This window comes from Salvia hispanica, chromosome 2 (assembly GCF_023119035.1).
Source record: "Salvia hispanica cultivar TCC Black 2014 chromosome 2, UniMelb_Shisp_WGS_1.0, whole genome shotgun sequence".
NCBI lineage: Eukaryota > Viridiplantae > Streptophyta > Magnoliopsida > Lamiales > Lamiaceae > Salvia > Salvia hispanica.
The window spans coordinates 459,403-482,318 of NC_062966.1; the positions used below are offsets into that span (position 1 = coordinate 459,403).

General features: G+C 34.8%; 6 protein-coding genes across 12 annotated transcripts; 2 read left to right on the top strand and 4 right to left on the bottom strand.

The window, feature by feature from the left end:
• Positions 1–559: 559 nt before the first annotated feature.
• LOC125205056 (late blight resistance protein R1-A-like) lies at positions 560–1,393 on the bottom strand. The gene has a single exon (XM_048103855.1). It carries the CDS (start codon positions 1,391–1,393, stop codon positions 560–562), a length of 834 nt encoding a protein of 277 aa, XP_047959812.1.
• Positions 1,394–2,168: 775 nt separating this feature from the next.
• LOC125203643 (cytochrome P450 71D10-like) lies at positions 2,169–4,069 on the top strand. Its single transcript, XM_048102035.1, has 2 exons — positions 2,169–3,089; positions 3,342–4,069. The coding sequence occupies exons 1-2, from the start codon at positions 2,169–2,171 to the stop codon at positions 3,978–3,980; spliced, it is 1,560 nt and encodes a 519-aa protein (XP_047957992.1). The 3' UTR covers positions 3,981–4,069.
• Positions 2,193–8,037, bottom strand: LOC125203642. Of its 4 annotated transcripts, none has more exons than XR_007173411.1 (11): positions 7,789–8,037; positions 7,124–7,582; positions 6,985–7,037; positions 6,478–6,515; positions 5,900–6,218; positions 5,493–5,806; positions 4,558–5,173; positions 3,748–3,954; positions 3,507–3,644; positions 3,277–3,414; positions 2,193–3,020 (listed from the first exon to the last, which is right to left on the bottom strand). XR_007173411.1 is itself a non-coding variant. In XM_048102034.1 (7 exons), the coding sequence occupies exons 1-7, from the start codon at positions 7,799–7,801 to the stop codon at positions 4,558–4,560; spliced, it is 1,812 nt and encodes a 603-aa protein (XP_047957991.1). In that variant the 5' UTR covers positions 7,802–8,037; the 3' UTR covers positions 4,389–4,557. The 4 variants fall into 4 exon arrangements, 1 of the variants encoding a protein (XP_047957991.1); XR_007173412.1 differs by having other exon boundaries at positions 3,507–3,954; positions 7,789–7,887; positions 8,004–8,022; XR_007173410.1 differs by having other exon boundaries at positions 3,507–3,954.
• A 5,191-nt stretch (positions 8,038–13,228) lies between these two features.
• LOC125204026 (RING-H2 finger protein ATL3-like) lies at positions 13,229–14,734 on the top strand. The gene has a single exon (XM_048102565.1). The coding sequence runs from the start codon at positions 13,579–13,581 to the stop codon at positions 14,407–14,409; it is 831 nt and encodes a 276-aa protein (XP_047958522.1). The 5' UTR covers positions 13,229–13,578; the 3' UTR covers positions 14,410–14,734.
• Positions 14,735–15,303: 569 nt separating this feature from the next.
• LOC125208500 lies at positions 15,304–16,981 on the bottom strand. Of its 2 annotated transcripts, none has more exons than XM_048108136.1 (3): positions 16,902–16,981; positions 16,038–16,103; positions 15,304–15,903 (listed from the first exon to the last, which is right to left on the bottom strand). In XM_048108136.1, exons 1-3 carry the CDS (start codon positions 16,944–16,946, stop codon positions 15,496–15,498), a joined length of 519 nt encoding a protein of 172 aa, XP_047964093.1. In that variant the 5' UTR covers positions 16,947–16,981; the 3' UTR covers positions 15,304–15,495. The 2 variants fall into 2 exon arrangements, with proteins under 2 accessions (XP_047964093.1, XP_047964094.1); XM_048108137.1 differs by lacking the exon at positions 16,902–16,981 and adding an exon at positions 16,216–16,503.
• Positions 16,982–17,933: 952 nt separating this feature from the next.
• Positions 17,934–21,574, bottom strand: LOC125203302 (ubiquitin-conjugating enzyme E2 34-like). 3 transcript variants are annotated; one of them, XM_048101616.1, is made up of 11 exons: positions 21,394–21,574; positions 20,390–20,416; positions 20,186–20,299; positions 20,022–20,076; positions 19,455–19,493; positions 19,202–19,265; positions 19,037–19,098; positions 18,903–18,942; positions 18,788–18,815; positions 18,563–18,654; positions 17,934–18,338 (listed from the first exon to the last, which is right to left on the bottom strand). In XM_048101616.1, exons 3-11 carry the CDS (start codon positions 20,240–20,242, stop codon positions 18,062–18,064), a joined length of 714 nt encoding a protein of 237 aa, XP_047957573.1. In that variant the 5' UTR covers positions 20,243–20,299; positions 20,390–20,416; positions 21,394–21,574; the 3' UTR covers positions 17,934–18,061. The 3 variants fall into 3 exon arrangements, with proteins under 3 accessions (XP_047957573.1, XP_047957574.1, XP_047957572.1); XM_048101617.1 differs by lacking the exon at positions 20,390–20,416 and having other exon boundaries at positions 20,186–20,302; XM_048101615.1 differs by lacking the exon at positions 20,390–20,416 and having other exon boundaries at positions 21,394–21,573.
• Between the last annotated feature and the right edge of the window lie 1,342 nt (positions 21,575–22,916).

Consider the following 22,916-nt stretch of genomic DNA (forward strand, 5'->3'; position numbering starts at 1 on the left):
ATCTAAAAGGAGAGAGATAAAAGTATGAAGAGAGAGAGAAAAAAAATAAAATAAAATCAGGTCTCCCCCTCTCTCCTACGTGGAATAGTGTCGCTCACACTACGCTCACACAAGGTGGGCAGCAGAACAGTTCTCTTGTAAACATATATTAAGAATAGCTAATTAACTATTGCTAGTATACTTAATATACATCGATAGGTAATATTAAAAAAAAACCATATAATAGAATAGCTAATTTACAAATTTAATTATTAAAGAAATAGAAATATAAAAGAGGAAGAAAAGAAACACAAAAAAAAAATAAGGCAAAATAATAAATATGAAACGGTAATGTATAAAAAGAATGAAAAAGAAGCAAGAAAGAGGGCAAAGCGGCGCCATTTCAACGCACAGCACCTCTCCACTGCAGAGGATCCAGTCCCAGGAGGGGAGGAGCGTGTTTCACGCGGCAGATAAATATAGCTCAATTCTCAATATTTTCAAGCAAAATTCATCATTACTGCTAATAACAATTGAATTCAAATTTTGCTCTATACGCACCCAATATTCAATTGTGCATTCAGATTTTGACAAGACCTCCTATCGTAGCAATTGATAAAGGAAGTCCTTTACAATTTGCTACAATATTCTTTCCAACACTTTCCAACTCAAGAGGACAATTTTCTTTTCCAAACACAGTCTTACAAAACAATCCCCAACTACTAGCCTCATCTAAAAACTTCATACAAACTGTATTAAACTCATTCAACTGAGAACCCAAGTTTGATAGTCTAGTTGTTACGATTATTCGACTCTCATTCTGGTGATTAGGAAAGAAAAATTTGATCTTGCTCCACACCTCTATACTCCACATATCATCTATTACTATGAGATACCTCATTCCCGATAAATACTTGTACAATTTTTCTCCCAAATCATCCTCACTTAGATCACTCAAATCCCCACTTGCTTGGAAAAGAATTTCCCTTAGTGTTCCTCTAACATTATAAGTTTGCGATATCATCGTCCAAGCACGAATATCAAAATACTCTTTAACAAGTGCATTCTCAAATAGATTTCGGGTAAGAGTAGTCTTACCAATTCCACCCGTCCCCATAATTGGGATGATTTGGCAGTTCAGTTGACCTCCAGTGAGCTTATCCAAGACTTCAAGAAATACTTGGTCAAAGCCCACCATAAAGTTTTCCTTCAAAGAAGACGTCAACGAACCAACATGAGTCGAGGAGATCTCTCTCTGCAGCTGATCAACGGGCGCAGTCTCCAACCGCTGCAGATGAGCTTCTATTAAAGAGATCTTCATCGCCTCGTTCTTGACCAAGTCCATGTCCTTTATCACTTTCTTCAGAGCTTGATACAGATTATCAATGTAATTGATCTTTCTGCCATGAGTCATGGGTTTCATTAGCCATCCGAAGTAATTAGAGCACATAACCGGTTCCTTTGATTGTTGGATTCTCCTCCAGAGTAGATTTGTTGATGATGAACTGCAGTGTGCTTAATCATATCAACAATATGGGACTCAATAACATCTTCAGCTGCAGATGATGTTCGATATCATCTATGAGAAATGCTCAGAAACAGAAAAAAAATGAAAGAAGTTAATATTGCATAGATAAAAGAAAATGTTAATATTGCATAGATTAAAAAAAAAAAGAAAAAAAAGAAAAGAAAAGAAAAGAAGCCCAATGTGAATACATCAATGATTGAAGTTATCTCCCAATCTAAAAAAGATGAGTACTAATTTCTTCAGCTAATTAATTTTTTAATTATTCAAGCTGAATTGTCCAACTAACATAAAGTCAACTATTTTTAATTGCAGAGACTTTAACATATCAATCGTAGTGAAATTTCAAACATATCAATTCTAGATGGTGACGCGACTTTGATGATTAATTACACGCCATTAAGTTCCAATAATTCAAGATTGCATAAGTACTAGTATTAATTTGTTCATATATATATATATATAAACTTTAAATTCAAAATGCGAGTGTGGAATTATTGGCACTTATTAATTAATCAAATTGTATATTAATCAAATTAATTAGTAAAGGCATGCAAAGTAAGATAGTTAGTATAGGGTGGCAACGTGGTGTCTTGCAATGAATTAATGCAACTCTACTTCTCCATCTTAGTCAACATTTGTTAGCTACTCAATTTGCATATAAATGAATAACTTCACACAAAGCAAATTAAACACTATGGAGCTTTTTAACAATATACTAATACCTCTACTTTCTTTTCTCCTCTTTGTGTGGATGTTTCTCAAATCTCAAACAATCTCAAAACATGCAAAGACTTACTCACACATCCCAGGCCCCAAAACCCTCCCCCTCATCGGAAACCTCCACCTCATGATCCGCCCCGCCCCGCCCCACCACATCTTCCGCCAACTCGCAGCCAAACACGGGCCCTTGATGCATCTCCAGCTCGGCGAAATCCACTCCGTCATCATCTCCTCCGTCAACTTCGCCAAACTGGTGGTGAGAACTCACGATATCAACTTCGCCAACCGGCCCCCGGGGCTGGTGACGGACAAACTCACCTACAATTACTCCGACATCGTCCTAGCCCCCTACGGGGACCAGTGGCGCCAGCTGCGGAAGATCTGCACACTCGAGCTCCTAAGCGCCAGACGCGTGCAGTCCTTCCGCCGCATAAGAGAAGAGGAGACTTTGAGTCTCTGCAAACAGATCGCTTCTTGTGAAAGAATAGGATCTCCGGCTGATCTTTCAGAAATACTCTACTTGACGTCGTTCGACGTTACAACGAGGGTGGTGGTCGGGGGCAAGACGAATGAGCGCAGAACGGTGACTTCTATAATCCAAGAAAGTATCCAGTTGGCGACGGGATTCATGTTGGCCGATCTCTATCCGTCCATCAACTTGCTTCCGTTGATCACCGGAGCCAAGTTTAAGACCCAACGGATGTATCGAAAATTAGACAAGCTGTTCGATAGCATCATCGAGCAGCATAAAGCCGGTGGTGATGGTGGTGAGGTGGAAGATCTGGTGGATGTTCTGCTCAAGATTCAACAAGATGAAACTGAATTCCCTCTTACCACTGAGAATATTAAAGCTGTGATTCTGGTTTGTGCTTCTTCATTCTCAATTTCTCAATTTTCTAATTTTCAGTATAAAAAAATGGTAACGCTTATTAATTTTATTTAGAAATGTGAGAGTGTGCACCAAGTTAGTAAGCAGATTGACATTTTTAAGTTGGAAAAATCGAGAATGAAACTTAGTTTCTAAATAAAAGGTGTCATATGTGGTTTACCTTTGTAATGAGAAATAATTATGGGGTTGAAATTCTCATCCTTGAGTACTTCTTGTCTGGTTTAGAATATGTTCGTAGGTGGAACCGACACGTCAACCATCAACGTGGAATGGGCAATGTCAGAGATGATGAGAAACCCTAGCATACTCAGCAAGGCACAAGAAGAAGTAAGGAAGGTTTTTGATGACAAGGGATACGTAGATGAAGCCAAGTTTGATGAGCTAAAATACCTGAGATTAATCATCAAAGAGACATTGAGGTTGCACCCTCCGCTTCCACTTTTAATCCCGAGAATGAACGTTGAAAGATGTGAAATTGATGGATACGAAATCCCAGCAAAAACCAGAGTGATAGTGAATGCATGGGCACTGGGAAGGGATCCCGAGTATTGGAACGATGCAGAGAAGTTTATACCAGAGAGATTTGAGGAGAGCTCAGTTGATTTCAAAGGCAACAATCTAGAATATATACCTTTTGGTTCAGGAAGGAGAATGTGTCCTGGTGTGTCATTTGGTCTGGCAAACGTAGAGCTTCCGCTTGCTATGCTTCTGTATCATTTTGATTGGAAAATGCCGAACGGGATGAAACATGAAGATTTGGATATGGAGGAGGCCTTTGGCGTCACTGTTAGAAGGAAACACCCCTTGCATTTGATTCCCATTGTTAAACGACCTTTGCCTGCAAGTACATGCTCCACTCATTAATGACTTGGAGTGATGATGTGTTATTTAGAGCACTATCTGTGATTGTGTAATAAGCTCGATAAATGAAATTATTACTCCGTATTGAATTACTACTAGTGCAAGAATACACTTTCAATTATAGTATTAATCCACTCCACGGTCATGTACATTTGTATTTATCCTTATATTTCTTTCTATGCAGTTTCTCATGAAACCAGAACACCTATGATTATGAATGGTGTTCATGGTAAGTGAATAAATATAGTATCAGTGGCGCCAGGATGTGCACGCTCGAGCTTCTGAGTCCTTCCGCCACATAAGAGATCGCTTCTTCTTAAGGATCTCTCGGGGAAACAAACTTTGCTTGACGTTGCAACGAGGGTGGTGACCAGGGCGACCATTGCGTATGTAATATTAGTCTTCCTTAAATGAAGAAGGCATGAATTATATGCATGGCTATTGCTAAGATTTAAGTAAAAATTTGGATGATTCTTGGACACCAAAACCTGGATATAAGCTAGTATTGAACACTCTATACTTCCTATCAATATGGATATATAGAAACTAAAGCATGAATTACAAAAATGCTAGAGCTAACCTAAGATGTATCTTCTTCTTCTTCAACTTCAACGAGTCTCCCACGAACCCATTTCTTGACCACGTTCGCCCCTTTCTTCTCTGCCTCTACATTCTCATGTCGGAGCTCCGGTCCCTTCATGACCGAAGTTTGTGTATGAATTGAGCTCCCATTAGGATTTGGTTTATGATCGACACGATTCTTGGTCGAATCAGAGCTGTTCATCATGCTATCTAAAACTGATGAGACAGAGCCATTAGGCCCATTTTCTTCCATTTCAAGAGGGTAAGGACTTGAGCTGTTGCCATTGATGAAATCTGCAAAAATGAACTCATCGAAACTGAAGCTATCGGTTTCTTCAGGATCGTCAGAGATGCTGTGGACTCCGTTTACTATCACGGGCTTTATGTGTTCCATATTTTTCTCATCTGCATACGCCTCGTTTTCAAGATTTGGAGTTTCCCTATTATCTTCTTCTATAGATGTTGTTGCATCTTCGAGCTCTATGGATTCAATGAGCTTATGTGCTTCCGCGATCAGCATCCTGCTTTCCATCAACGAAGCATGAGCGAGAGGACTAGTCTTAGCAGCTATTTCAAGCGCCTTGGCTGCCTTCTCGGCTTCTGCAATCAACGACCTGCATATATAGAGAGAAAAGATCAAATGAGAATGGGGTTTTATGCGAGAAATGAGAATATATGCACAAACACATGAAATCCATCAATCCGAGATGAACATATAAATGTAACACACACATGCACAGCCACAAATACGAACTATACATCAATTTCCAGAAATCAGTATTGTGTATTGGAGATACTCATCTGTCTACAATATAATAAGAAACCAAGATTACAGTTTCCCTATTTTCTTTTTTCCTCTTAACACATTATTCTGTTGACGGAGATAATCAACCAAATTGAAGCAATAAGCTATGGATGGATATAAGAACTTACTTGGCATTATTGATGGCTTCAATTTTCGGGTTGTTGACAGCAACAGCTCTCTTGGCTCGAATGTTTTTCAACATCTCCAGTTTGGTGCTAGCCAACGGGTCCTTGTATGATGGTGCTTTTCTTCTCTTTGCTCTAATTGGTTGATTTAGGTTTTTCGTCCTGCGTCTTGCAGCAGCATCATTCTCATCCTTGTCTTTGCGACCTCTACTTTGAGCCTGTCCGTCACCAGCAGGCTTTCTCTTAGGCTTCCATTCTTTCCCCTCAGGTTTGCCATGATATTTAGCTAGACCAGAGTAGACCCGAGTCCGGTAATCCTAATTTATATGAGAAACATAAGCATGAGAATGAAAACTGAGGAAATAGATTTTTGTGAGAAGGAACCCGAGTAAACCCAAGTCCGATCTTACAGGATCAGCCCATTTTGCAGCTATGGCCTCTGAGATCTTCCTCTTCTGCGCAGCTGATTTGGGTGCTCTCTTGCTTCCCTTTGGTCTAGGCATGCTTTTTCTTTTTTCGACACTCTGTTGCCATTGCTGCTGGAGCTCTTTATCCAAGATCTTGTATGAGTCCCACTGCAATTGTTCCTCGCCTTGAAGACCCTTCCGGGCACTCTCCGCAATTAGATTTTGCCAGTCATAGTAGCAAGTATCCTGGACCATCAATTTCTCACGGCGTTTCTCCCATCCAAGTCGAACACCAGCTCCAATTTTCAACCTTGTCTCTTCACTGCAAAGATGTAGAAAAACAGAGAGGAGACAGCATATTGTAAAATTGTTCAATAATTTCCAAAGCCAATGAAGTCAATACAAAACGAGATCAGTTCCCTTAAATCTATCAAACACAGGCCGAATAGCTACCATAAAGGTGTACTAAACATAAGCACTTCCAGCATCATTTTCATAGCCCAAATGAAAACAAATAAAAGTAATGGCTAAAATGCCAGAACCAATATAAAAATGCGAAATACACAGGAAAGTGAACCTACCTTTGAGCATGCCCAAAATTAATCAGCTTGGCTTTGACCTACATTGCCATAAATCATTACAATGACTCCTCAAAAGATCAAATATAGCAAGTTCATACTTCATATTCACAGGCAGGAATTTCTATATGTGTGTTAATCAACTGATAATAGAACTGATAAATGGAATAGCAAAAAAACTAAAGGAAGTTAGCAATGAAAGAGAAAGCCTTGCCAATACTATGCAACAGAATCAAGAATGGATACTATGCATACACATTTCCAAGATTGGTATGTGGACAACAATCAAACAACGTGACCAAACAGGGAAAATGATTGACATAATATTTTGAAACTGCTACTACGCTGCCAGGCCTTTAGATTTATATTTGTTTCAAGACAACATCAATCTACAAAGAGATAACAAGATTATACCAATCGGATAAAATTTACTTAGAAGGTTTATTTAACTATGAACTAGTATTAGAAACAATTCTGTTGAACTTTAAGACAAATTGGTTATCCTATTACCTTAGGATTTTGCATTGCCAGCCTTGTTCTTTCTTTTATCCGCCTCAAAGTTTCTGCACAAAAAGAAGACATTTAAAACATTGCTAGATTCAATAGAATCAGGTCATTCACAAGCACTTAACAAAAGCACGTGCATCACCTGGGCTGTGCTTCTTGCCTTTGTTCCACGGCGTATTCCCTTTATTCGCCTTGGAAATCCTCATCCGTCTCAACCTCTCCCTCTCATCCACGTCCGTTGAGTCTTCACTTGAAGATTGTGCCGCTTCAATTTCAGTGGAACTCGACCTCACAGAATCAACATCCATCATCAATGCATTTTGAAGCCTCTTCACCCCTCCACTTTTGCAAGGTACACTAACAATTTCGAGCGTACCAACAGCCTTTATCATCAACCGACCCTGCCACACCCCGGCTCTTCCCGAGGCAAAGTCTCCACCCACTCTTCCTCCATTACAAAAGTTCCTCCCTGAAAATGTGGATCCCAATACCAGCCTCCTATCATTGCCAACTACAATTCTCTTAGGAAGATCGATTACTGACTTAAATGATACTCCTATATTGTTGAGGAAACAAGAGCAAGGTTGTGAAATAGCAATATCTGCAACACAAACACATCAATTCTCACAGCCTCAGCTAGAAAATCCCACATTTTTAGAAGCAACAATATTACAGTTACAATTCATGAAAACAAAAGCTTTACAATTTACAAAACCAACACAGCTGCAGAAGCACAATGTATATAGAGTAAATATAAGAAACCCCCAATATTGAAACCTAAATTAGGGTTTTTCCGGCCAAATTTACCTAATAAAGGCATGGGAATCTCATCAAGTCAGGAATCCAAAACACACTGTTTATGCACAACCACAAATCGCCGTCGTTTGGGGGAATTCCATGCAATGACTTCAAAATTGGATAGAGCGAAGTGAAATCAGATTGAATTCAACAAAAGGGTTGGTGAATTCATAGAATTATGATAAAAAGAAAAAAAGAAAAAAAACGGAGCGAGAGCCACACACAGATTGTTTAGGCGTGGGAAACCGGCGGTGGATAATGAGAATATCTTTTACTTATTTATTTTCCCCTTTAATTGGTTGATATTTGCAAATTTGTTTGTAAGTACTGTAGTAGTACTCCCTCCTTCACACAAAGATAGTCTCACTTTGATCTGGTACGGGTTTTAAGAAATGTAATAAAAAGTGAGTTGAAAAAATTGGTGGGAGGTGGGTCATACTTTTAAAATTTAGTTTTATAATAAAATGTGAGTATGAATGAGTTAGTGGAATATGGGGTCTACTACCAAAAATAATAAAAGTGAAATGGGACAAATTTTATGGGACGGACGAAAATGAAAAAATGGGACACTCTTTGTGGGACGGAGGGAGTATCATTTTTCGCAAAACTTTGAATAAATGAATAAATGGAAATGTTATTTTATTTATGTGTTTATATGATTAATAATATTAATAACAATAAGTTATAATCTAATAAAATATATACTCCCTCCGTTCCATCGTAATAGAGTCATTTTAGCATTTTAGTACATTCCATAATAATAGAGTCATTTCTCTTTTTAGTAAAAGTCAACACATTTTTTCACACCTACTTTACTCTCTTTTACTTTTCTCTCTCTACCTTTTTTTATTTTCTACTTTTATTCTCTCTATACTTAACTCACCTAACACATTTTTCTTAATTTTCGTGCCAAAATGAAATGTCTCCATTACTATGGAACGGATGGAGTATAAAATAAAATTAATAATAGTACTAATCATTAGTAATTCTCCTAGTTAAGCTTGGGCTTAATGCTTTAAATGGGCCTTGATATTAAATTGAAACACATAGTTCTTGGGCCTAGTGTCCGCCTATCTGGCGTATAATTTTAGCTAAAATATTTCTAATAATTTGTTATAAAATCAATAGTCAAACAAGATCACATTATTTATATTTGGATACAGTAAGCTTTAAACACTAATTTTATGATATGCATGAGGATTCTCAAGGTCCTAATTAGAATGAAATTTAGCTTCCTAATTCCATATTCATTTGATAATCAAAAGAGTTCACCAAATGACCCAATACTTAAACAGGGCATATATATTAGCAAAATGGGTTAAAGATACTACTCCACTTTTTATGAAACAAATCTTTATATTTTAAATATTCTATCTTATTTACTAATTTTAAAATAAATAGTAAATATATATTCGTGTTCTCACGGACTAATAATAGTGAGATGATTGACTAAGTCGTCGAATTATGGTTTTTGCTATTTTTGTTGGTGGGAATAATTTGTTTTAAATTAGTATGTTTACACTTATTCTTGAAAACGTGTTTCCACGACAACAACATTTAGTCTATGATCGTGTATTTCACGTTATGCCTCTTATTGCTATTTTTAATATCATCGATTTGATTTTGGAGAAGAATTAACATTTTCTTAAACTATAAGAAATTACAATATTGATTAGTTTCTATTTTATAACAATGGACAAACTATAATATCGATTTTTTATGTTCGAATTGAGAGGAGGGAGACAATAAATCACTCAAATATGTATTATTGCCAAAAAACTTTACAACAATTCAATCGATTGTCGTTGGTTGTCAATTTTCGAGTACAAATAACACACATATATATTAATTTTGTCTAACATACCATCATTAATTAGTTGGGGGCTTCTACTATTTTAATTTATATTTGTGCTGTCACTATCAACTCCTACATTAGTAAGAGTACAAAATAACTTCAAAATATATGCAAATATCACGATATAGTGTATTTAAAACATACTACTACTATGGAGTACAATTTATAGTTAACGTCCTCTTTTGAGCACAATTAACTTTTTTTGCATAGTATATAAATTGCTTGATGCTATAATCTTGTCATAACTATCCTATTGTCTTAAAAAAAGAGAGTTTATGCATCTAAAGTACGAGAAAAAATTCAGTAGACCATCCACACCACGTAGACATGATGAATTGGTGTGCCCAACAAATAATTATTTGACAAGTAGAATTCTATAAAAGTTAATATTCCAACTATACATAATTATACATGGAAACTGTAAATCAGCATTCAATGAGTATTACATTAAATTATGGAAAATTTTCCAAAATATTTTGAACCTTTTTAAATATTCTCAACTACATATTGAATCCAATGGGAGTAATATTTGCGTACACATACTAATACATGTGTTTTGCAATTTTATTTTATAGTTTTAAAATATTCTTATATTTTTATATGCTATTAAAAAATTAGTAAAAAAATTGAAATTAATACATTAGTATGTTAACAAAATTTAAGTTAATAGCCACACTTCATTATTTATGTACTCAGTAGAACAGACGTGATATTATATACACAAACGTATATTAACCTAAAATAAAAAGTTTGGCTATTAATTTAAATCTTGTTGATATATTATTAACTATTTCAACTTTTATCTATTTTTTGATAGAATATAAAAATTTAAGAATTTTTTTAAATTATAAAATAAAATAACAAAAAACATGTAAAATTGTATAAATATATTACTCCCACTAAATTCGGAGTATGTATATGACATAAATACAAAATATTTAGATTTTTTCCCATAATTTAAAGTAATAATTGACTTTTAGATTACATCCATTAATTTCCATATATAATCATGTATAGTTGGAATATAACTTTTATAGAATTCCACTTGTCAAATGATTATTTGTTGGACATACCAACTCATTGTGCCAACTGGTATGTCTAGACTAGGAAATTTTTTCTCCTAAAATACATAGTTATTTATTATACGAGATCGATTTATTTATCACATTTTTCATGTTAAAAACCGTGAGTTGTCAAAAAAAAAAAAATATTGTGTGATTGTTAATTTTATTGGGATTTAACTTTCCATCTTAACCTAAAGTGTGTGCATTTTTAAGATGGTCTAATAAATGGGGAGTGTGACCTTTTAATTAAAAAATAGTAAACTCATAATTATTTTGTACATGATACAACAAATAACAAAAATAATAAAAGGGGAATTAAATTAGCAGCCATCCCTACTCCCTAGCCATGTTTCAAAATTTGAAATCTATACTATTATAATCCTAGCCACATAATTTAGTCCCTTAATTAATCATAGATCTTGTCGCGTGTTCCCATTCAAATTTAAATTATTAAATTCCAATCGTAATCAAGTAAAGGGCAAGAAAAATTATATGATTATATATCTAAACTAGGAGGGGCAATTATTTCATATTCATCATTTTGCCCTAAATGTGGCTTAAATTTTTTGCAAGAATTCATGTATACGCACCACTGGGGACATTTTTGTCTGCCCTGCCAAAATTTAGGGAGTAATATTTCTTTCGGTGGGAGAAAATAAAATGAAACTTTTGGAAAGTTTGTTGACCTCAAATCTCAATCATTATTGGGGAAATAATAGGTAAATGTCTTAAAGCGTTGAGACAAATATAAAAATTAAAATATTTTATTTTTTCAGTTACAGAAGCAGTATCAATAATTATTTTCCTTAATTTAAAATTTTAAAGAAGGCGTTATGTGAAAAATTACTTGAACTATATGTGATTCAAATTAAATGTTTATACTATTTTTGAACCTGTTTTGGGCAACTGGCTTGTTTCTACATGGAAACATAATTATGATTTTTATACATATACAAATAATATTTGTTTTTATTATAATAATTCTTTATGGAGTATAGAATAGTACTATATTACTTCTTTTTATGACAATCATACGATTTAGCAGAATTGAGTACTCTTGTTAAATTTGTTTTTAACCTAAAAATATACTATGAAGAAATGTGTACTATTTTTTTTCAAGTAAATTTTGATGCCTTGCGAGAATTAACTAAATTTCATAAGAAAAAGACTGATCTTTGTGGGAATTAGATTGTTGTCACTTTCTACCACATGCCAAACGCAAAAGGGCATTTATAAACTTGACTCTACACCGTTACAATAAATAATTTAGGGCCCATTTTGCACACTATTCATTTCTTACCATTAACATATAGTGTAATGTATTGTAACATGTAAGCAAATTATTAAAATAGATAAAGTCTTTCATTTGAGGTAAAAGTTGAAACCATGTCAATGAATGTCATGAACATAACATGTAAGCACATTATTAATAATTAAGACTCTTGTGCTTGTATATGAGTACTACTATTTTGGAAACCATTAGTGTATAATGAAAATTGAATACTTTTATATACTCTTATGTAGTTTGAAAATGATTTCAGCTGCAATATTTGATCAAAACAATTCTACTTGAAAGAAAATAAAAGTCAACATCTTGGCAAATTCAAAATTGAGTGTTAGAATTAAACATGGGTCAAAAGAAAGTGCATATCGTGGTCAAATTTGGCTAGATTAATTATCAACCACCCTCTTGATCTTACTCTATAACAAGATAATTAATCACGCTTTATGTCTAATGAATAATGCATAAAACAAGACTCCTTATCCTAATTGGAAATTTCCTATTTTGATGAAAAGAAATCAATTTCAAATTTATTATCTTTAAATAAAAAAAGCACTAGTCAACATCTTCACAAATGATTTTTCAATTACTTATGTCCGTTTCAGTTATTTTCAAAATTCATTTGGAGTTATTATTACCTTATTTCAAAAAACTATTTTAATTTCTTGATATTATATTGTGGTCAAAATTCATGTCTGATTAACATGTACGCCTAGCCTAGAGTATAAAATCATATTGATGAGGTATTTAGGGCACTAATAAAGTTAGTGGAACACACTATACCTAATATATACTTGTACAACTATAATTTAATGTGTGTTTGAGTAAGATAGTATGATTGATAAAATAAGGAGTATAACTTAATTAAATGTTTTGTTTACATAATTATACCTGTGATAGATAACTTGGTCCATAGACCATCAAATCTATTAAACCAAACAACATGTAAAATTATTGAATTGGAGCAAGACATAAACTATGTGTGTGACTGTGTGTGTTAATATAGAAACTACTTTAGAAAGTAAACTATTTAAAACCATATTAACCATGCTAAAATACAAGATTGAAAACAGAAGTTAGAAGACTTTGAAATTCTTTTCATGGTCAAACGCAAAATCAACACAAGTCAATGATCTAAAATCTTCGTCTCCTCCATCTAAAATTCTACCACTAAAAATTATCAGTAATAATAAAAAATAAAATAAAAAATACAAGTCAATTAGAAATTTAAAAGCCTCCATCAAATTGCAGTTGGTCTCTTTGCTTTTGCACCCATTCTAGACGCCGCCGTGTAGGCCTCTTTCCCTTCTTACATTTCTCCGTTGACTGATCTCTTCACTTCCACGACCTCTCTTGCAACTTCCCTCCTGCTTCTCTTACATATAGAAACCTCTCACATTCTTCAAAAGATCACATTTCCAAATTTTCTCTATCTATTTACATTTTTTCTCAGTTTCAAGAACTCTACACATTTTGGTACAGCTATTTGATGAAACCCTTTTGAGTTCTTGGATAAAGATCGAATCTTTGAAGAAACCCTTTCGAAATCTCGGGTCCCTTCACAAAAAAGACTCAATCTTTCCTCAATTTTTCGAAAAATGGCCGAAGCGGCGGAGCTAAGCAGCGGCAAGATCGGAGACGAGGGAGTGATTGAGCTGACGGGGAAGATAATGGTGGTGGCGATAGTCCTCCTCTTCTTCGTGGTGGTGTTCGTCTTCTGCCTCCACCTCTACGCCAGGAGGTACTGGTACCGCCGCCAAGAAAGCACCACAGCCACCGCCACGCGGCGGCGCCACCTCGAATTCGCGGCGGGCCACCACGAGGCGGCGGCGGCCTCCGCCCTCCGCCGCGGATTGGACCCTTCGCTGCTCAAAAACATACCCATCACGGTGTTCGACCCGAAAGAGTTCAAAGAGGGCTTGGAATGCGCTGTGTGTCTGTGTGAAGTCTCTGAGGGTGAAAAGGCAAGACTTTTGCCCAAATGCAACCATGGATTCCATGTGGATTGCATTGACATGTGGTTTCAGTCCCACTCCACTTGCCCTCTCTGCAGAAACCCCGTGGCGAAATCCGAGGAATTCGCCACGGATGGGGAGGGTGTGGTTCAAGATCCAGCGGTGGAGGATTCAGTTGCAATTGTGATACCTAATTTCCCAACCAATGTGTTGATTTGGGGGAATGAGACTCAAGTTAGCACCTTTGCCCCTTGTGTGGAAGAGGGCCATCAAGGCAATGGAGAGACCTCGACCTCATCCTCCTCGTCCTCGTCCTCAGCCCCCTCTCACGAGGGAGCTGAGGAGGACGAGCAGAAATCCACGGTCCCAACGAGGCTGAGGTCGTTGAAGAGGCTGCTTAGTGGCAATAGAAGGGTGAATCCTTCAACACCAAGAAATCTTGATCTTGAACAAGGAGTAAGAGGGTTGAGTTGATTGATTTAGATTTGGTTTTATGTTCACATTAGACGTATTAGGCTTTTTCACTATGGTTATGGTTCAAAAAGTTTGAGCTATGATTTGCTTATAGAGATGATTGAGAGGTTGTGAGATGGATTATTTGTTAGATGTTCTTTGATTCTTGATGGAGATGAGTTAGTTGTTTTCTTGCAGCATATATGAATTGGGATATGCTTAATTTGTTGTATAAAGATATAGGTTAGATTCTCTATTGAGAAATCTTGCATAGTTTGTCAATGTAATAGCTATGTATTCAAGAGGTTATTATACTATAGTATATATCAAGATTTTTAAAGTTTGATTCTTTGTCTTATGCTTTGTGATCCACATCTCTTTTTAGTAATACTATTGATTTTGTGAGATGATGAGAGATTGAAATGAAATGGAAGTTAGAGTAATGTTTGTTGATGTGAATTAGATATTGAGAAATGAGAAGTATGCACAATATTGCATACGTTGTTTTTTAAAGGGCCAACATTTGGAAAAGGCATGAAGTATAGTAAAATTCTGGCTCATTCTGCAACTTTAATAATTACTCCGAAAAATCATAAAGTTTGTTTTGTTCTCAATTACCACATGATACAAAAAAAATCATGTTGCTTATGTGTGACACTATGTTTTTCAATGAAACGACGTCATTTTCTTTATGAATAGAGGATATAATTTAATTCACTACCAATGATGTTTACGTATAATTCATCAGCTGTCATATCAGATATAATTTAACTAATTTTTTGCCATGCGATAATTGCGACCAAAATCTAAACTTTATGGTTTCTTCGTCTGATTTTAAAAATTGCGGAACTCACCAAAATAGAATAAGACTAGAATTTACCTGTTTTCAACCTTTTGACAATGTGTATCTATTAATATTTTGTAGGGTAATAAAAACATTAACTTTTATTAGGGGTGCCATTGCCAATATGCCATGTTGATCCAACTGCAAGCAAAATATGTGGTCTACCACAAGATGGCACCAAACAATTATCCAATTGCTGTCTCAACTCATCCAAAATTCAATAAATTCTATATCCCGAAATTAACCTTAAAAATCAAACAAAACTATGTGACCATATATATAGGCCCATAAGCTTGAATCTTCTCCTCTTTAATCTCTCCAAGGCACATGTATGCTCCTTTCGGGCTCCCGGTCGAACCAAAAAGCCCGGCCAGGGGCCCGGATGCCGCACGTCGGGTCCTTTCAGACGATGCACCGACAACACCAGTAGATCGTCTGATTGGCCCCGACATGTTGGCACGCTTCGCCCTCGAGGCGGGGCAAGTGGTGTGAGAGTGAGATGGTTGATTGAGTGTTTTACTTTTACTTCTAGTGCCATTCTTCAACCAAGAAAATAGGGATTTTTTCCATGATTTCCTGTGCTTTTTCTCCCAATCCAACTGTTTTGTCTCCTTTTTCTCTACTCCATTTAGATTCACTTGGAAGGTGCTGTTTTTGGCTTCTTTCAAGAACTGAAATATGAAAAGAAAATAATTAGTAAAAAAAAGATTTTGAATCCAAAAATATGCAATAACTTAAAAATAGATGTAATATTAAGACTTCAAAATTAAAAAAAAAAATGAATATTACATGGGATCAAACAAACCTGTGTGAAATCTGACTGATAATCAAATTCATGGCTATAATCATCTGCAGAATCATTCATCTTTGCCTGAAGATGAAGAGAATAGCAATCAATGTATATATAAGAAAAGAAAAAGAGATTAATATAAATTCTTGGAAGATTTTCAGTTGGTGAAAAAACACACTGAACTATTTCTTACCTTGGAAATGATCTTGAATTTGCAGAGAGAGAGCAAATAACACAATGAAATTGTCTAGCAAATGATATAGTATATCTCTGTTTTTGATTTTATAGTGATTTTTTATTCACATTGCATAATGTGTGAAAACGTTAAGGCCAGCTAATATGTATGCAAGGCCACATGAAAATTTTGGAAATTTTGGAAAACTGTAGCTGTTGGATTGGCAGTGAAAGCTACTTACTTCTAACGTTTGAAATTTCCACAGAGAGAGAGAGAATATCTTCAAGAAAAGGTAAGTTTTTTGCAAAATCAAAATGGGAATCAATGTTACCAAAGTAGATCATATCCTATTTCAACCATATTATGATGTGTGTCACGTTTACTCTAAGTTATAATAGTCCACTAAAACGACTAATTAAATAAATAATGAAAGATGGTCATGTTCTTGTTTTTTAGACACTTTTCAAAATTGAATTATCAATTCACAAAGTTTACAATTTTCGCAATTATCTCATCTGTCTCATTTCCGACAAAAATGCGTTAAGATGTGAAGTTTGGTTTAAATTGTAAACTTCGTGATTTATAATTTCATTTTTGAAATCATGGGATGTATCATATCTGACTATCTTTCGTGATTATTTGTCAATTTACCGAAATATCAATATGAAAATAGAGAATATCTCATAAAAGGGAAGATTGCTTACAAAAAATGGTCCTTCATTTTGCTGGCTTAGTAGGTCTTTAGACATGAAATCATGGAGAAGTGAAGTGAAGTTTGGTGTAAATAAACTCAAACTTAAATTAAGCATAAAGTTTGGTTTAATGAATAGTGGTGAAAAGGATGTTTTGTAAAGCAAGAAGTAGTGGAAAGCCACAACCTAATAATATTTGTCATCATAGTGTTTTTCTATTTCATCATTATCAATTCACGCCGCATGTTTCGGAGGATCCCATGATATATGATATCTTACCCTTTTCTTGAGAAATGAAATTTACCAAATCAAAATATTTCATTGCATAACTCCAAATGAACTTAGATGTATTTAGGAGTTAGAACTTGGGACTTATTCACAATGTGACATGAACATGTGAACTTTTGACAAATAATGTGAGTTGATGGTCTTGAAGAAGAAAAGTGTACAAAAATTCAGCAAGCAATATATTCTTTAATTTAGTACTACTATTATTGATGTCATTTTGATGTTTACTATGTGTTGTAGTAGGTTATTTTGGATGACTTTCGATAGTGTCAATTTAATAAGTCATCAAGTCATGTTAGCCTCAAAATTATATTACTTGCAACAGTTCAATAATTTATGGGCGAATTTTAAAATTGATATGCAAAACAAGTTCAGTAATTTATGGGCGAATTTTAAAGTTGATATGCAAAATAAGAATTTGGCAAAAGTTTAAACAACTGAACTTTCAATTTTCAAAGTTAATACTATATATATATTAAATAGTTCATCAACTAAACATAACTAGGATAAATATTCAACTTCAGTGGAGGAAGTGGAAGCTCAAGTAGATGACAAAAGACCAGAAAAGGAGGAAAAGACAAACAGAGGATTTCAGGCATTGGAATTGAAACCTCAGCTAATGCACTTCAATTTAATGTTTTGATTAATTATGTAATGAGTCATCCCACTATTAAGGGGTCATTCCAAAACAGTTACTCTTTTAGAGCACAAAAAAGTGGGTGAGGTATACTACTGAAAGGAGTAATACACAATACATGGATTCAAATCATATTTCCTTCATTTGCACGACCACTGTACAGGTCCTGTTTCGGTACATTTAACACTTATAAGATATTACACCTAAATCACACTCAAAATATCCCTTTCAAGATGGCCATATAACATCACAGCTGAAGCAGGGGTAGAGCCATTACAGCAGCGAAAATGCAAACGAGCATCACTGACAACCAGGTAGGGAAAGACCCGCGTTTCTGCTGGTTATTTACCTCTTTTGGGACGTCTACGCTATTCGGTTCCACCTGGGATCCACGTTTCTTTAATGTGGGGCGGGAACTTTCTTCCCTGACGGATTCTTGTGCTGCCTGATCAGCAGATTGCTCGGTCGCTAACTGTTGTTCGTATTTCTCCAGGTACTCTGGAAATAGTTTCTTAAAAGTTGGGCTGTTTTGAGCAAAAAAGAGAGCTTTGAGATCAATCATAACTCCCAGATGTTAAAACAAGTAACTAATGTTCATCATTCAATAGCAATATATTGGTGAATTAATTAACTGATGATTTGGTAACAATAAACAAAATAAAAGGGCACATGTGTGAACCTTTAATTCATCTTACGCAGACCAAGAAATGACGATAAAAGAGAATGCATATCCTTAAGTAAGACTTACATTTTACAATTAAAAGCAAGGGAAGTACTTGCAAGCCTCTTTTTCTCTGCGTCTGTACTTGAGACACTGCCAGTGGTAGGACTATTGTCCATCTGAAACAAAATAGAAAACAAATAGCACCTGGTTGTATATTTCGACTGTGGAAACTAGTTTACTAGCATGTAAGGGTTTCAATGTAAAAATAGCTGTTAAAATGATCAAACTCCCCATTAGCATGGAACCCACCATGAATGAAAGGAGGCCATTCAGTATGCTGCATAGAAATGGGAAAAATCAGCACAATAAACTTGTATAATTGGTAGAGAAAATGAAGAGTGATATTTTTCTCGAAATCCTTTACCTTGAGACAGACCACATGGGGTTCCAACTCTCAGGATGGACTGGAAAAGGAATCAAATAAATAGTGTGACACAAGAGAATTGAGTACAGATAACACAAGGAAATAATATGCTAAAGCAACAACAAATAACTTACAATCACTCATGGACAGGCATAATTTCTTTTGTGTCATAAAGCGTCCATTTGGAGTAGTCATGCTACACGGCACATGGAGAACATTTAAAAATTTAAAAATATTCAACAGTAGATTGCCACATCATGCTTAAATGAGTAGACATGGCATAAGAGATGAAAACTTACGTGATTCCTGGAGGTTTAAATGGGTACTCTGGTGGAAACTTTATCTTTCCATAGTAATATCCACCTTGAATGATCAGAGATTGTAAAAGAAATTAAAGACAATTATTTAGTACAAAGACACAAAACAGACCAGGGCTAAAAGCATTAGTAGCTGTAGTTCATCAGCAGATAAACACAGTGCGCATGTACCCCATTTATAACTATTTTTCCCCGAATCAGACATGTTAAAGATGGGAAAAAAAGAGCCAAAAACCTGCAAAGGGCGTTCCTTGACTTCCCTCCAAAACATAATCTGAATGCAGAATTAGGAAAAAGAGCCATATCAATAGTAGATGAAACAATCATTAGCTATCATAAATTGAACAAAATAATCAACACCAGTGACACCATTTAGCTCTTCAGATACACTATCAAAGATCTAGACTTCAATGAGAATATAACTGAAAGAAGAACCCCATCACAAGGAAAATAACATGTCTCATCTTTTCCGCAATTCCCACAATCAATACTATGAAGAGCATCTTAGGCAACAATAAAAGATGGGAACTAACCTCCCATCAACTAATATGCTGCAGGAAAATGTAGATGAAGTGATGAACTACCATTATTAGCTGGTTCCAAAGTATAACCAATCATTTACTTGTGGACAAACATATTTGTCAAATGAATGAGAAAGAAACTATTTATATTCCCAGGAAAAATGAAAGTAATCTATGCTTAAGAACATGTTCAGAAAGAGGTGGGAACCACATACTACTGTAAAATAATAATAAAAGAACAATAGAAGTAAATTTTAACGAAAAAGTAAGGGAAGACTCACGCCACTCAAGGATGTCATTTGGCAGAGGACGTGCCACGACATTGGAGACAGGTTCCTGTATGTGACATCATTAGTATATAACGTTAAATGAAGTTTACCAGAAAGAATATCCATAGCCCCATGCCTGAGATTTCAAACATTTCCAGAAGTTGAAAACGACTTACTTTACATAGGGCTCTATATTCCTTTTGGAGGCGCTTTACACAAGCTTTTTCGGCCATTTGAAGGTAGCTTACAGGGGATATTGATCTTGTCCACAGCCTTGAATAGGATGTTCCCTGCTAAGCGAAAGTTTGTCTTCAACTTTATAAAACATTTTCCTCTTCTTTTCCTTAAATTGCCAATAGGCAATACACAATACGACTTACACTGAAATTTCAATGACCGAAGTTCCACTGAAGTAATTCAATAGCACACACATCAAAACAGAAGATCATAATCAGACAGTACATTTTCCCATTTTCAGATGCCAGATGCAAGAGGAGATCATTCAGACATGATCAAATAACAATTCCCAAATTGGAAGAATATCAAATCAGATGTGAAAAACTTTTAGTGCACTGGAGCATTTGGCAATATCGTAATAACTCCAAATATCTATTTCCGCTACCATCCACTATTATTTATAACCAACCTGCTCCTATTCTCTAAATCCTCGTAAATTAGGCAATATCTGTATTGTAATCACACCAAACACCTATTTAAGCCACCATCCATTATATTTAACCAACATGCTCCCATCTCTTTAAATCAATTAAATAAGCGCCCACTAAACAGCGCCACAGTTCAGATGTTAAATTAGGCCCCGGTCGTGATTGCCACTTCTTATCGAAGAAAAACTTACTAAAGTGCTAACTTCCTACAAACTTTACAAATTCAATAGAAACTCAGCTCCTTGCCATCTTCATCAGTATTCAGCAAAAGCAATCTCTACGTGATACGAGGAATCACAACAGATTCACCAATAGATGCACAGAAAGGTGTTTACTAAGGCGGCAACTAATGAATGAGGAAACATTAACAGCATCTTCTGCTCAACAACCACCATTGCTACAAATCCAAGAAATAATTACCTATTGTTCAATCATCAACGAATAAGCCAAAATTTCCCAAGAATGCAGTCAAACTCATAGCCCTTATACCCCAACATCCCCAGAGGCAAATTTAGGAACTTCTAGCTTTCGATAATTTCATTTCCCAAATTGATCCAACCCCAATTGCGTACAAGCGTAATCGATTATCAATCAAAATCAGAAAATTAAACAAATCGGTAATCTCTCTCACATTCTTGAATACTCAATCTAATTAGAAAATGAAACATAAATCCGAAAATAAAAGAGCCAAAAAACAGTAGTATAAACTGAATCCTTACCGGAGTTTGAAAACCCAAAATCAAACGAACAATTGATCGAAAAGTCTTCAGCGGAGTTCAGCTTTCAGCGATTTTTTAATCTTAGATAATTAATTCAACAATTTTAACGAATCAACAAAATCCAACGCGTTGAATTTGGGCAGAAGATTATTTTTTGAGCTTAGATTGGAACTCCTAATTTCGTTTTGGGTATAAAGACGGTTTTATCCCCTTGTTACTATTCGTGTTCAATTATTACTACTCACTCCGTCCCACTTTAAGAGTCCCGATTGAGTTCGGCACAGTATTAAAAAATGTAAATGAAAGTTGGTGAAAAAAGATAGTGGAATGTTGGTCATACCTTTTAATATTAGTTTTATAATAAAAGATGAGTGAAAAAAGGTTAGTGGAATGTGGGGCCTAATACTATTTATAAAATATTCCAACCGGAACTCCTAAAGTGGGACATCCAAAAATAGTAAACTAAGACTCCTAAAGTGGGACGGAGGGAGTAATATTTAATAAAATAAATTATGGATATTTATTTTTTATTTCAATTAATGTATTTTTTTCCTAAAATTTAATTATTTAAATGGCTAGAATGAGGCTATAAAAGGGGGCTTACGACATTGTATTGTGGATGCTTTTGGTCTTATATTCTCAATTTTATCTTATTAACTCAGTAGTGAGTAGCATAATTCATCGTTCAATCACAATAAAATGTTTATCAAATGGACAAATAAAACAAGAAAGTGTTTTATAAAGTCACTGTCATACAGAATCCAATCTTCTACTTGCCTGTTTTAAAAACACCACCTAGTAATTCAAGCATCTTAAGAAGAGGTATTGATCCGATTTTAGGGATTTGTTTTAATTTATTTCATTTTCCTAGTATATATTTTTTTTATTAGAATTAAGAATTAATTTTAATATAATTTGTTGAGAATTAAGAGTAGATATAGTTTAACTACGCTATAGGCCCACTCTGAAAATGGGCTAACCCAAAAATTGAATCGGCCAACCTCATTTAACCTTTGATTATTATTCTGGTTTTTATCCATGTATGGAGTACTATATGATTTAATTTAGAAATTTTTTCCCTCTACTTAGTAATTTTCGTAGAAATTTAGAAGCATTATTTACTTAGTTGATTTCCGAACTTTTTAATTTTCGTTCAAACTAAAGTCCATTATAATTTGGTGTATATGTTTATTTAATGATTTTGATCCAGGATATCATGGAGATTTCAAAATTTGACGATCAACTATTTTTTTTAACCATTGTTTCTTACAAAACTAACTCAATCATATTTTTATGATATTATATTCTGTCAACGTAAATTAAGTCAATGCATGTTTACAACCATTATTAAATATTTAAAGTTTTGGTTTAAGTTAAAAAACACAGCCAAAGTTATAAAGGCATTGCATCATGTCACTAATATAAAAAAAGATTAGTCTCATAATTCACTCAAATACAATTCAAATTCACCAACTGCATTTAAAAAAATTACAGATTATGGTGTCCGAATAAAAACCAGCTGC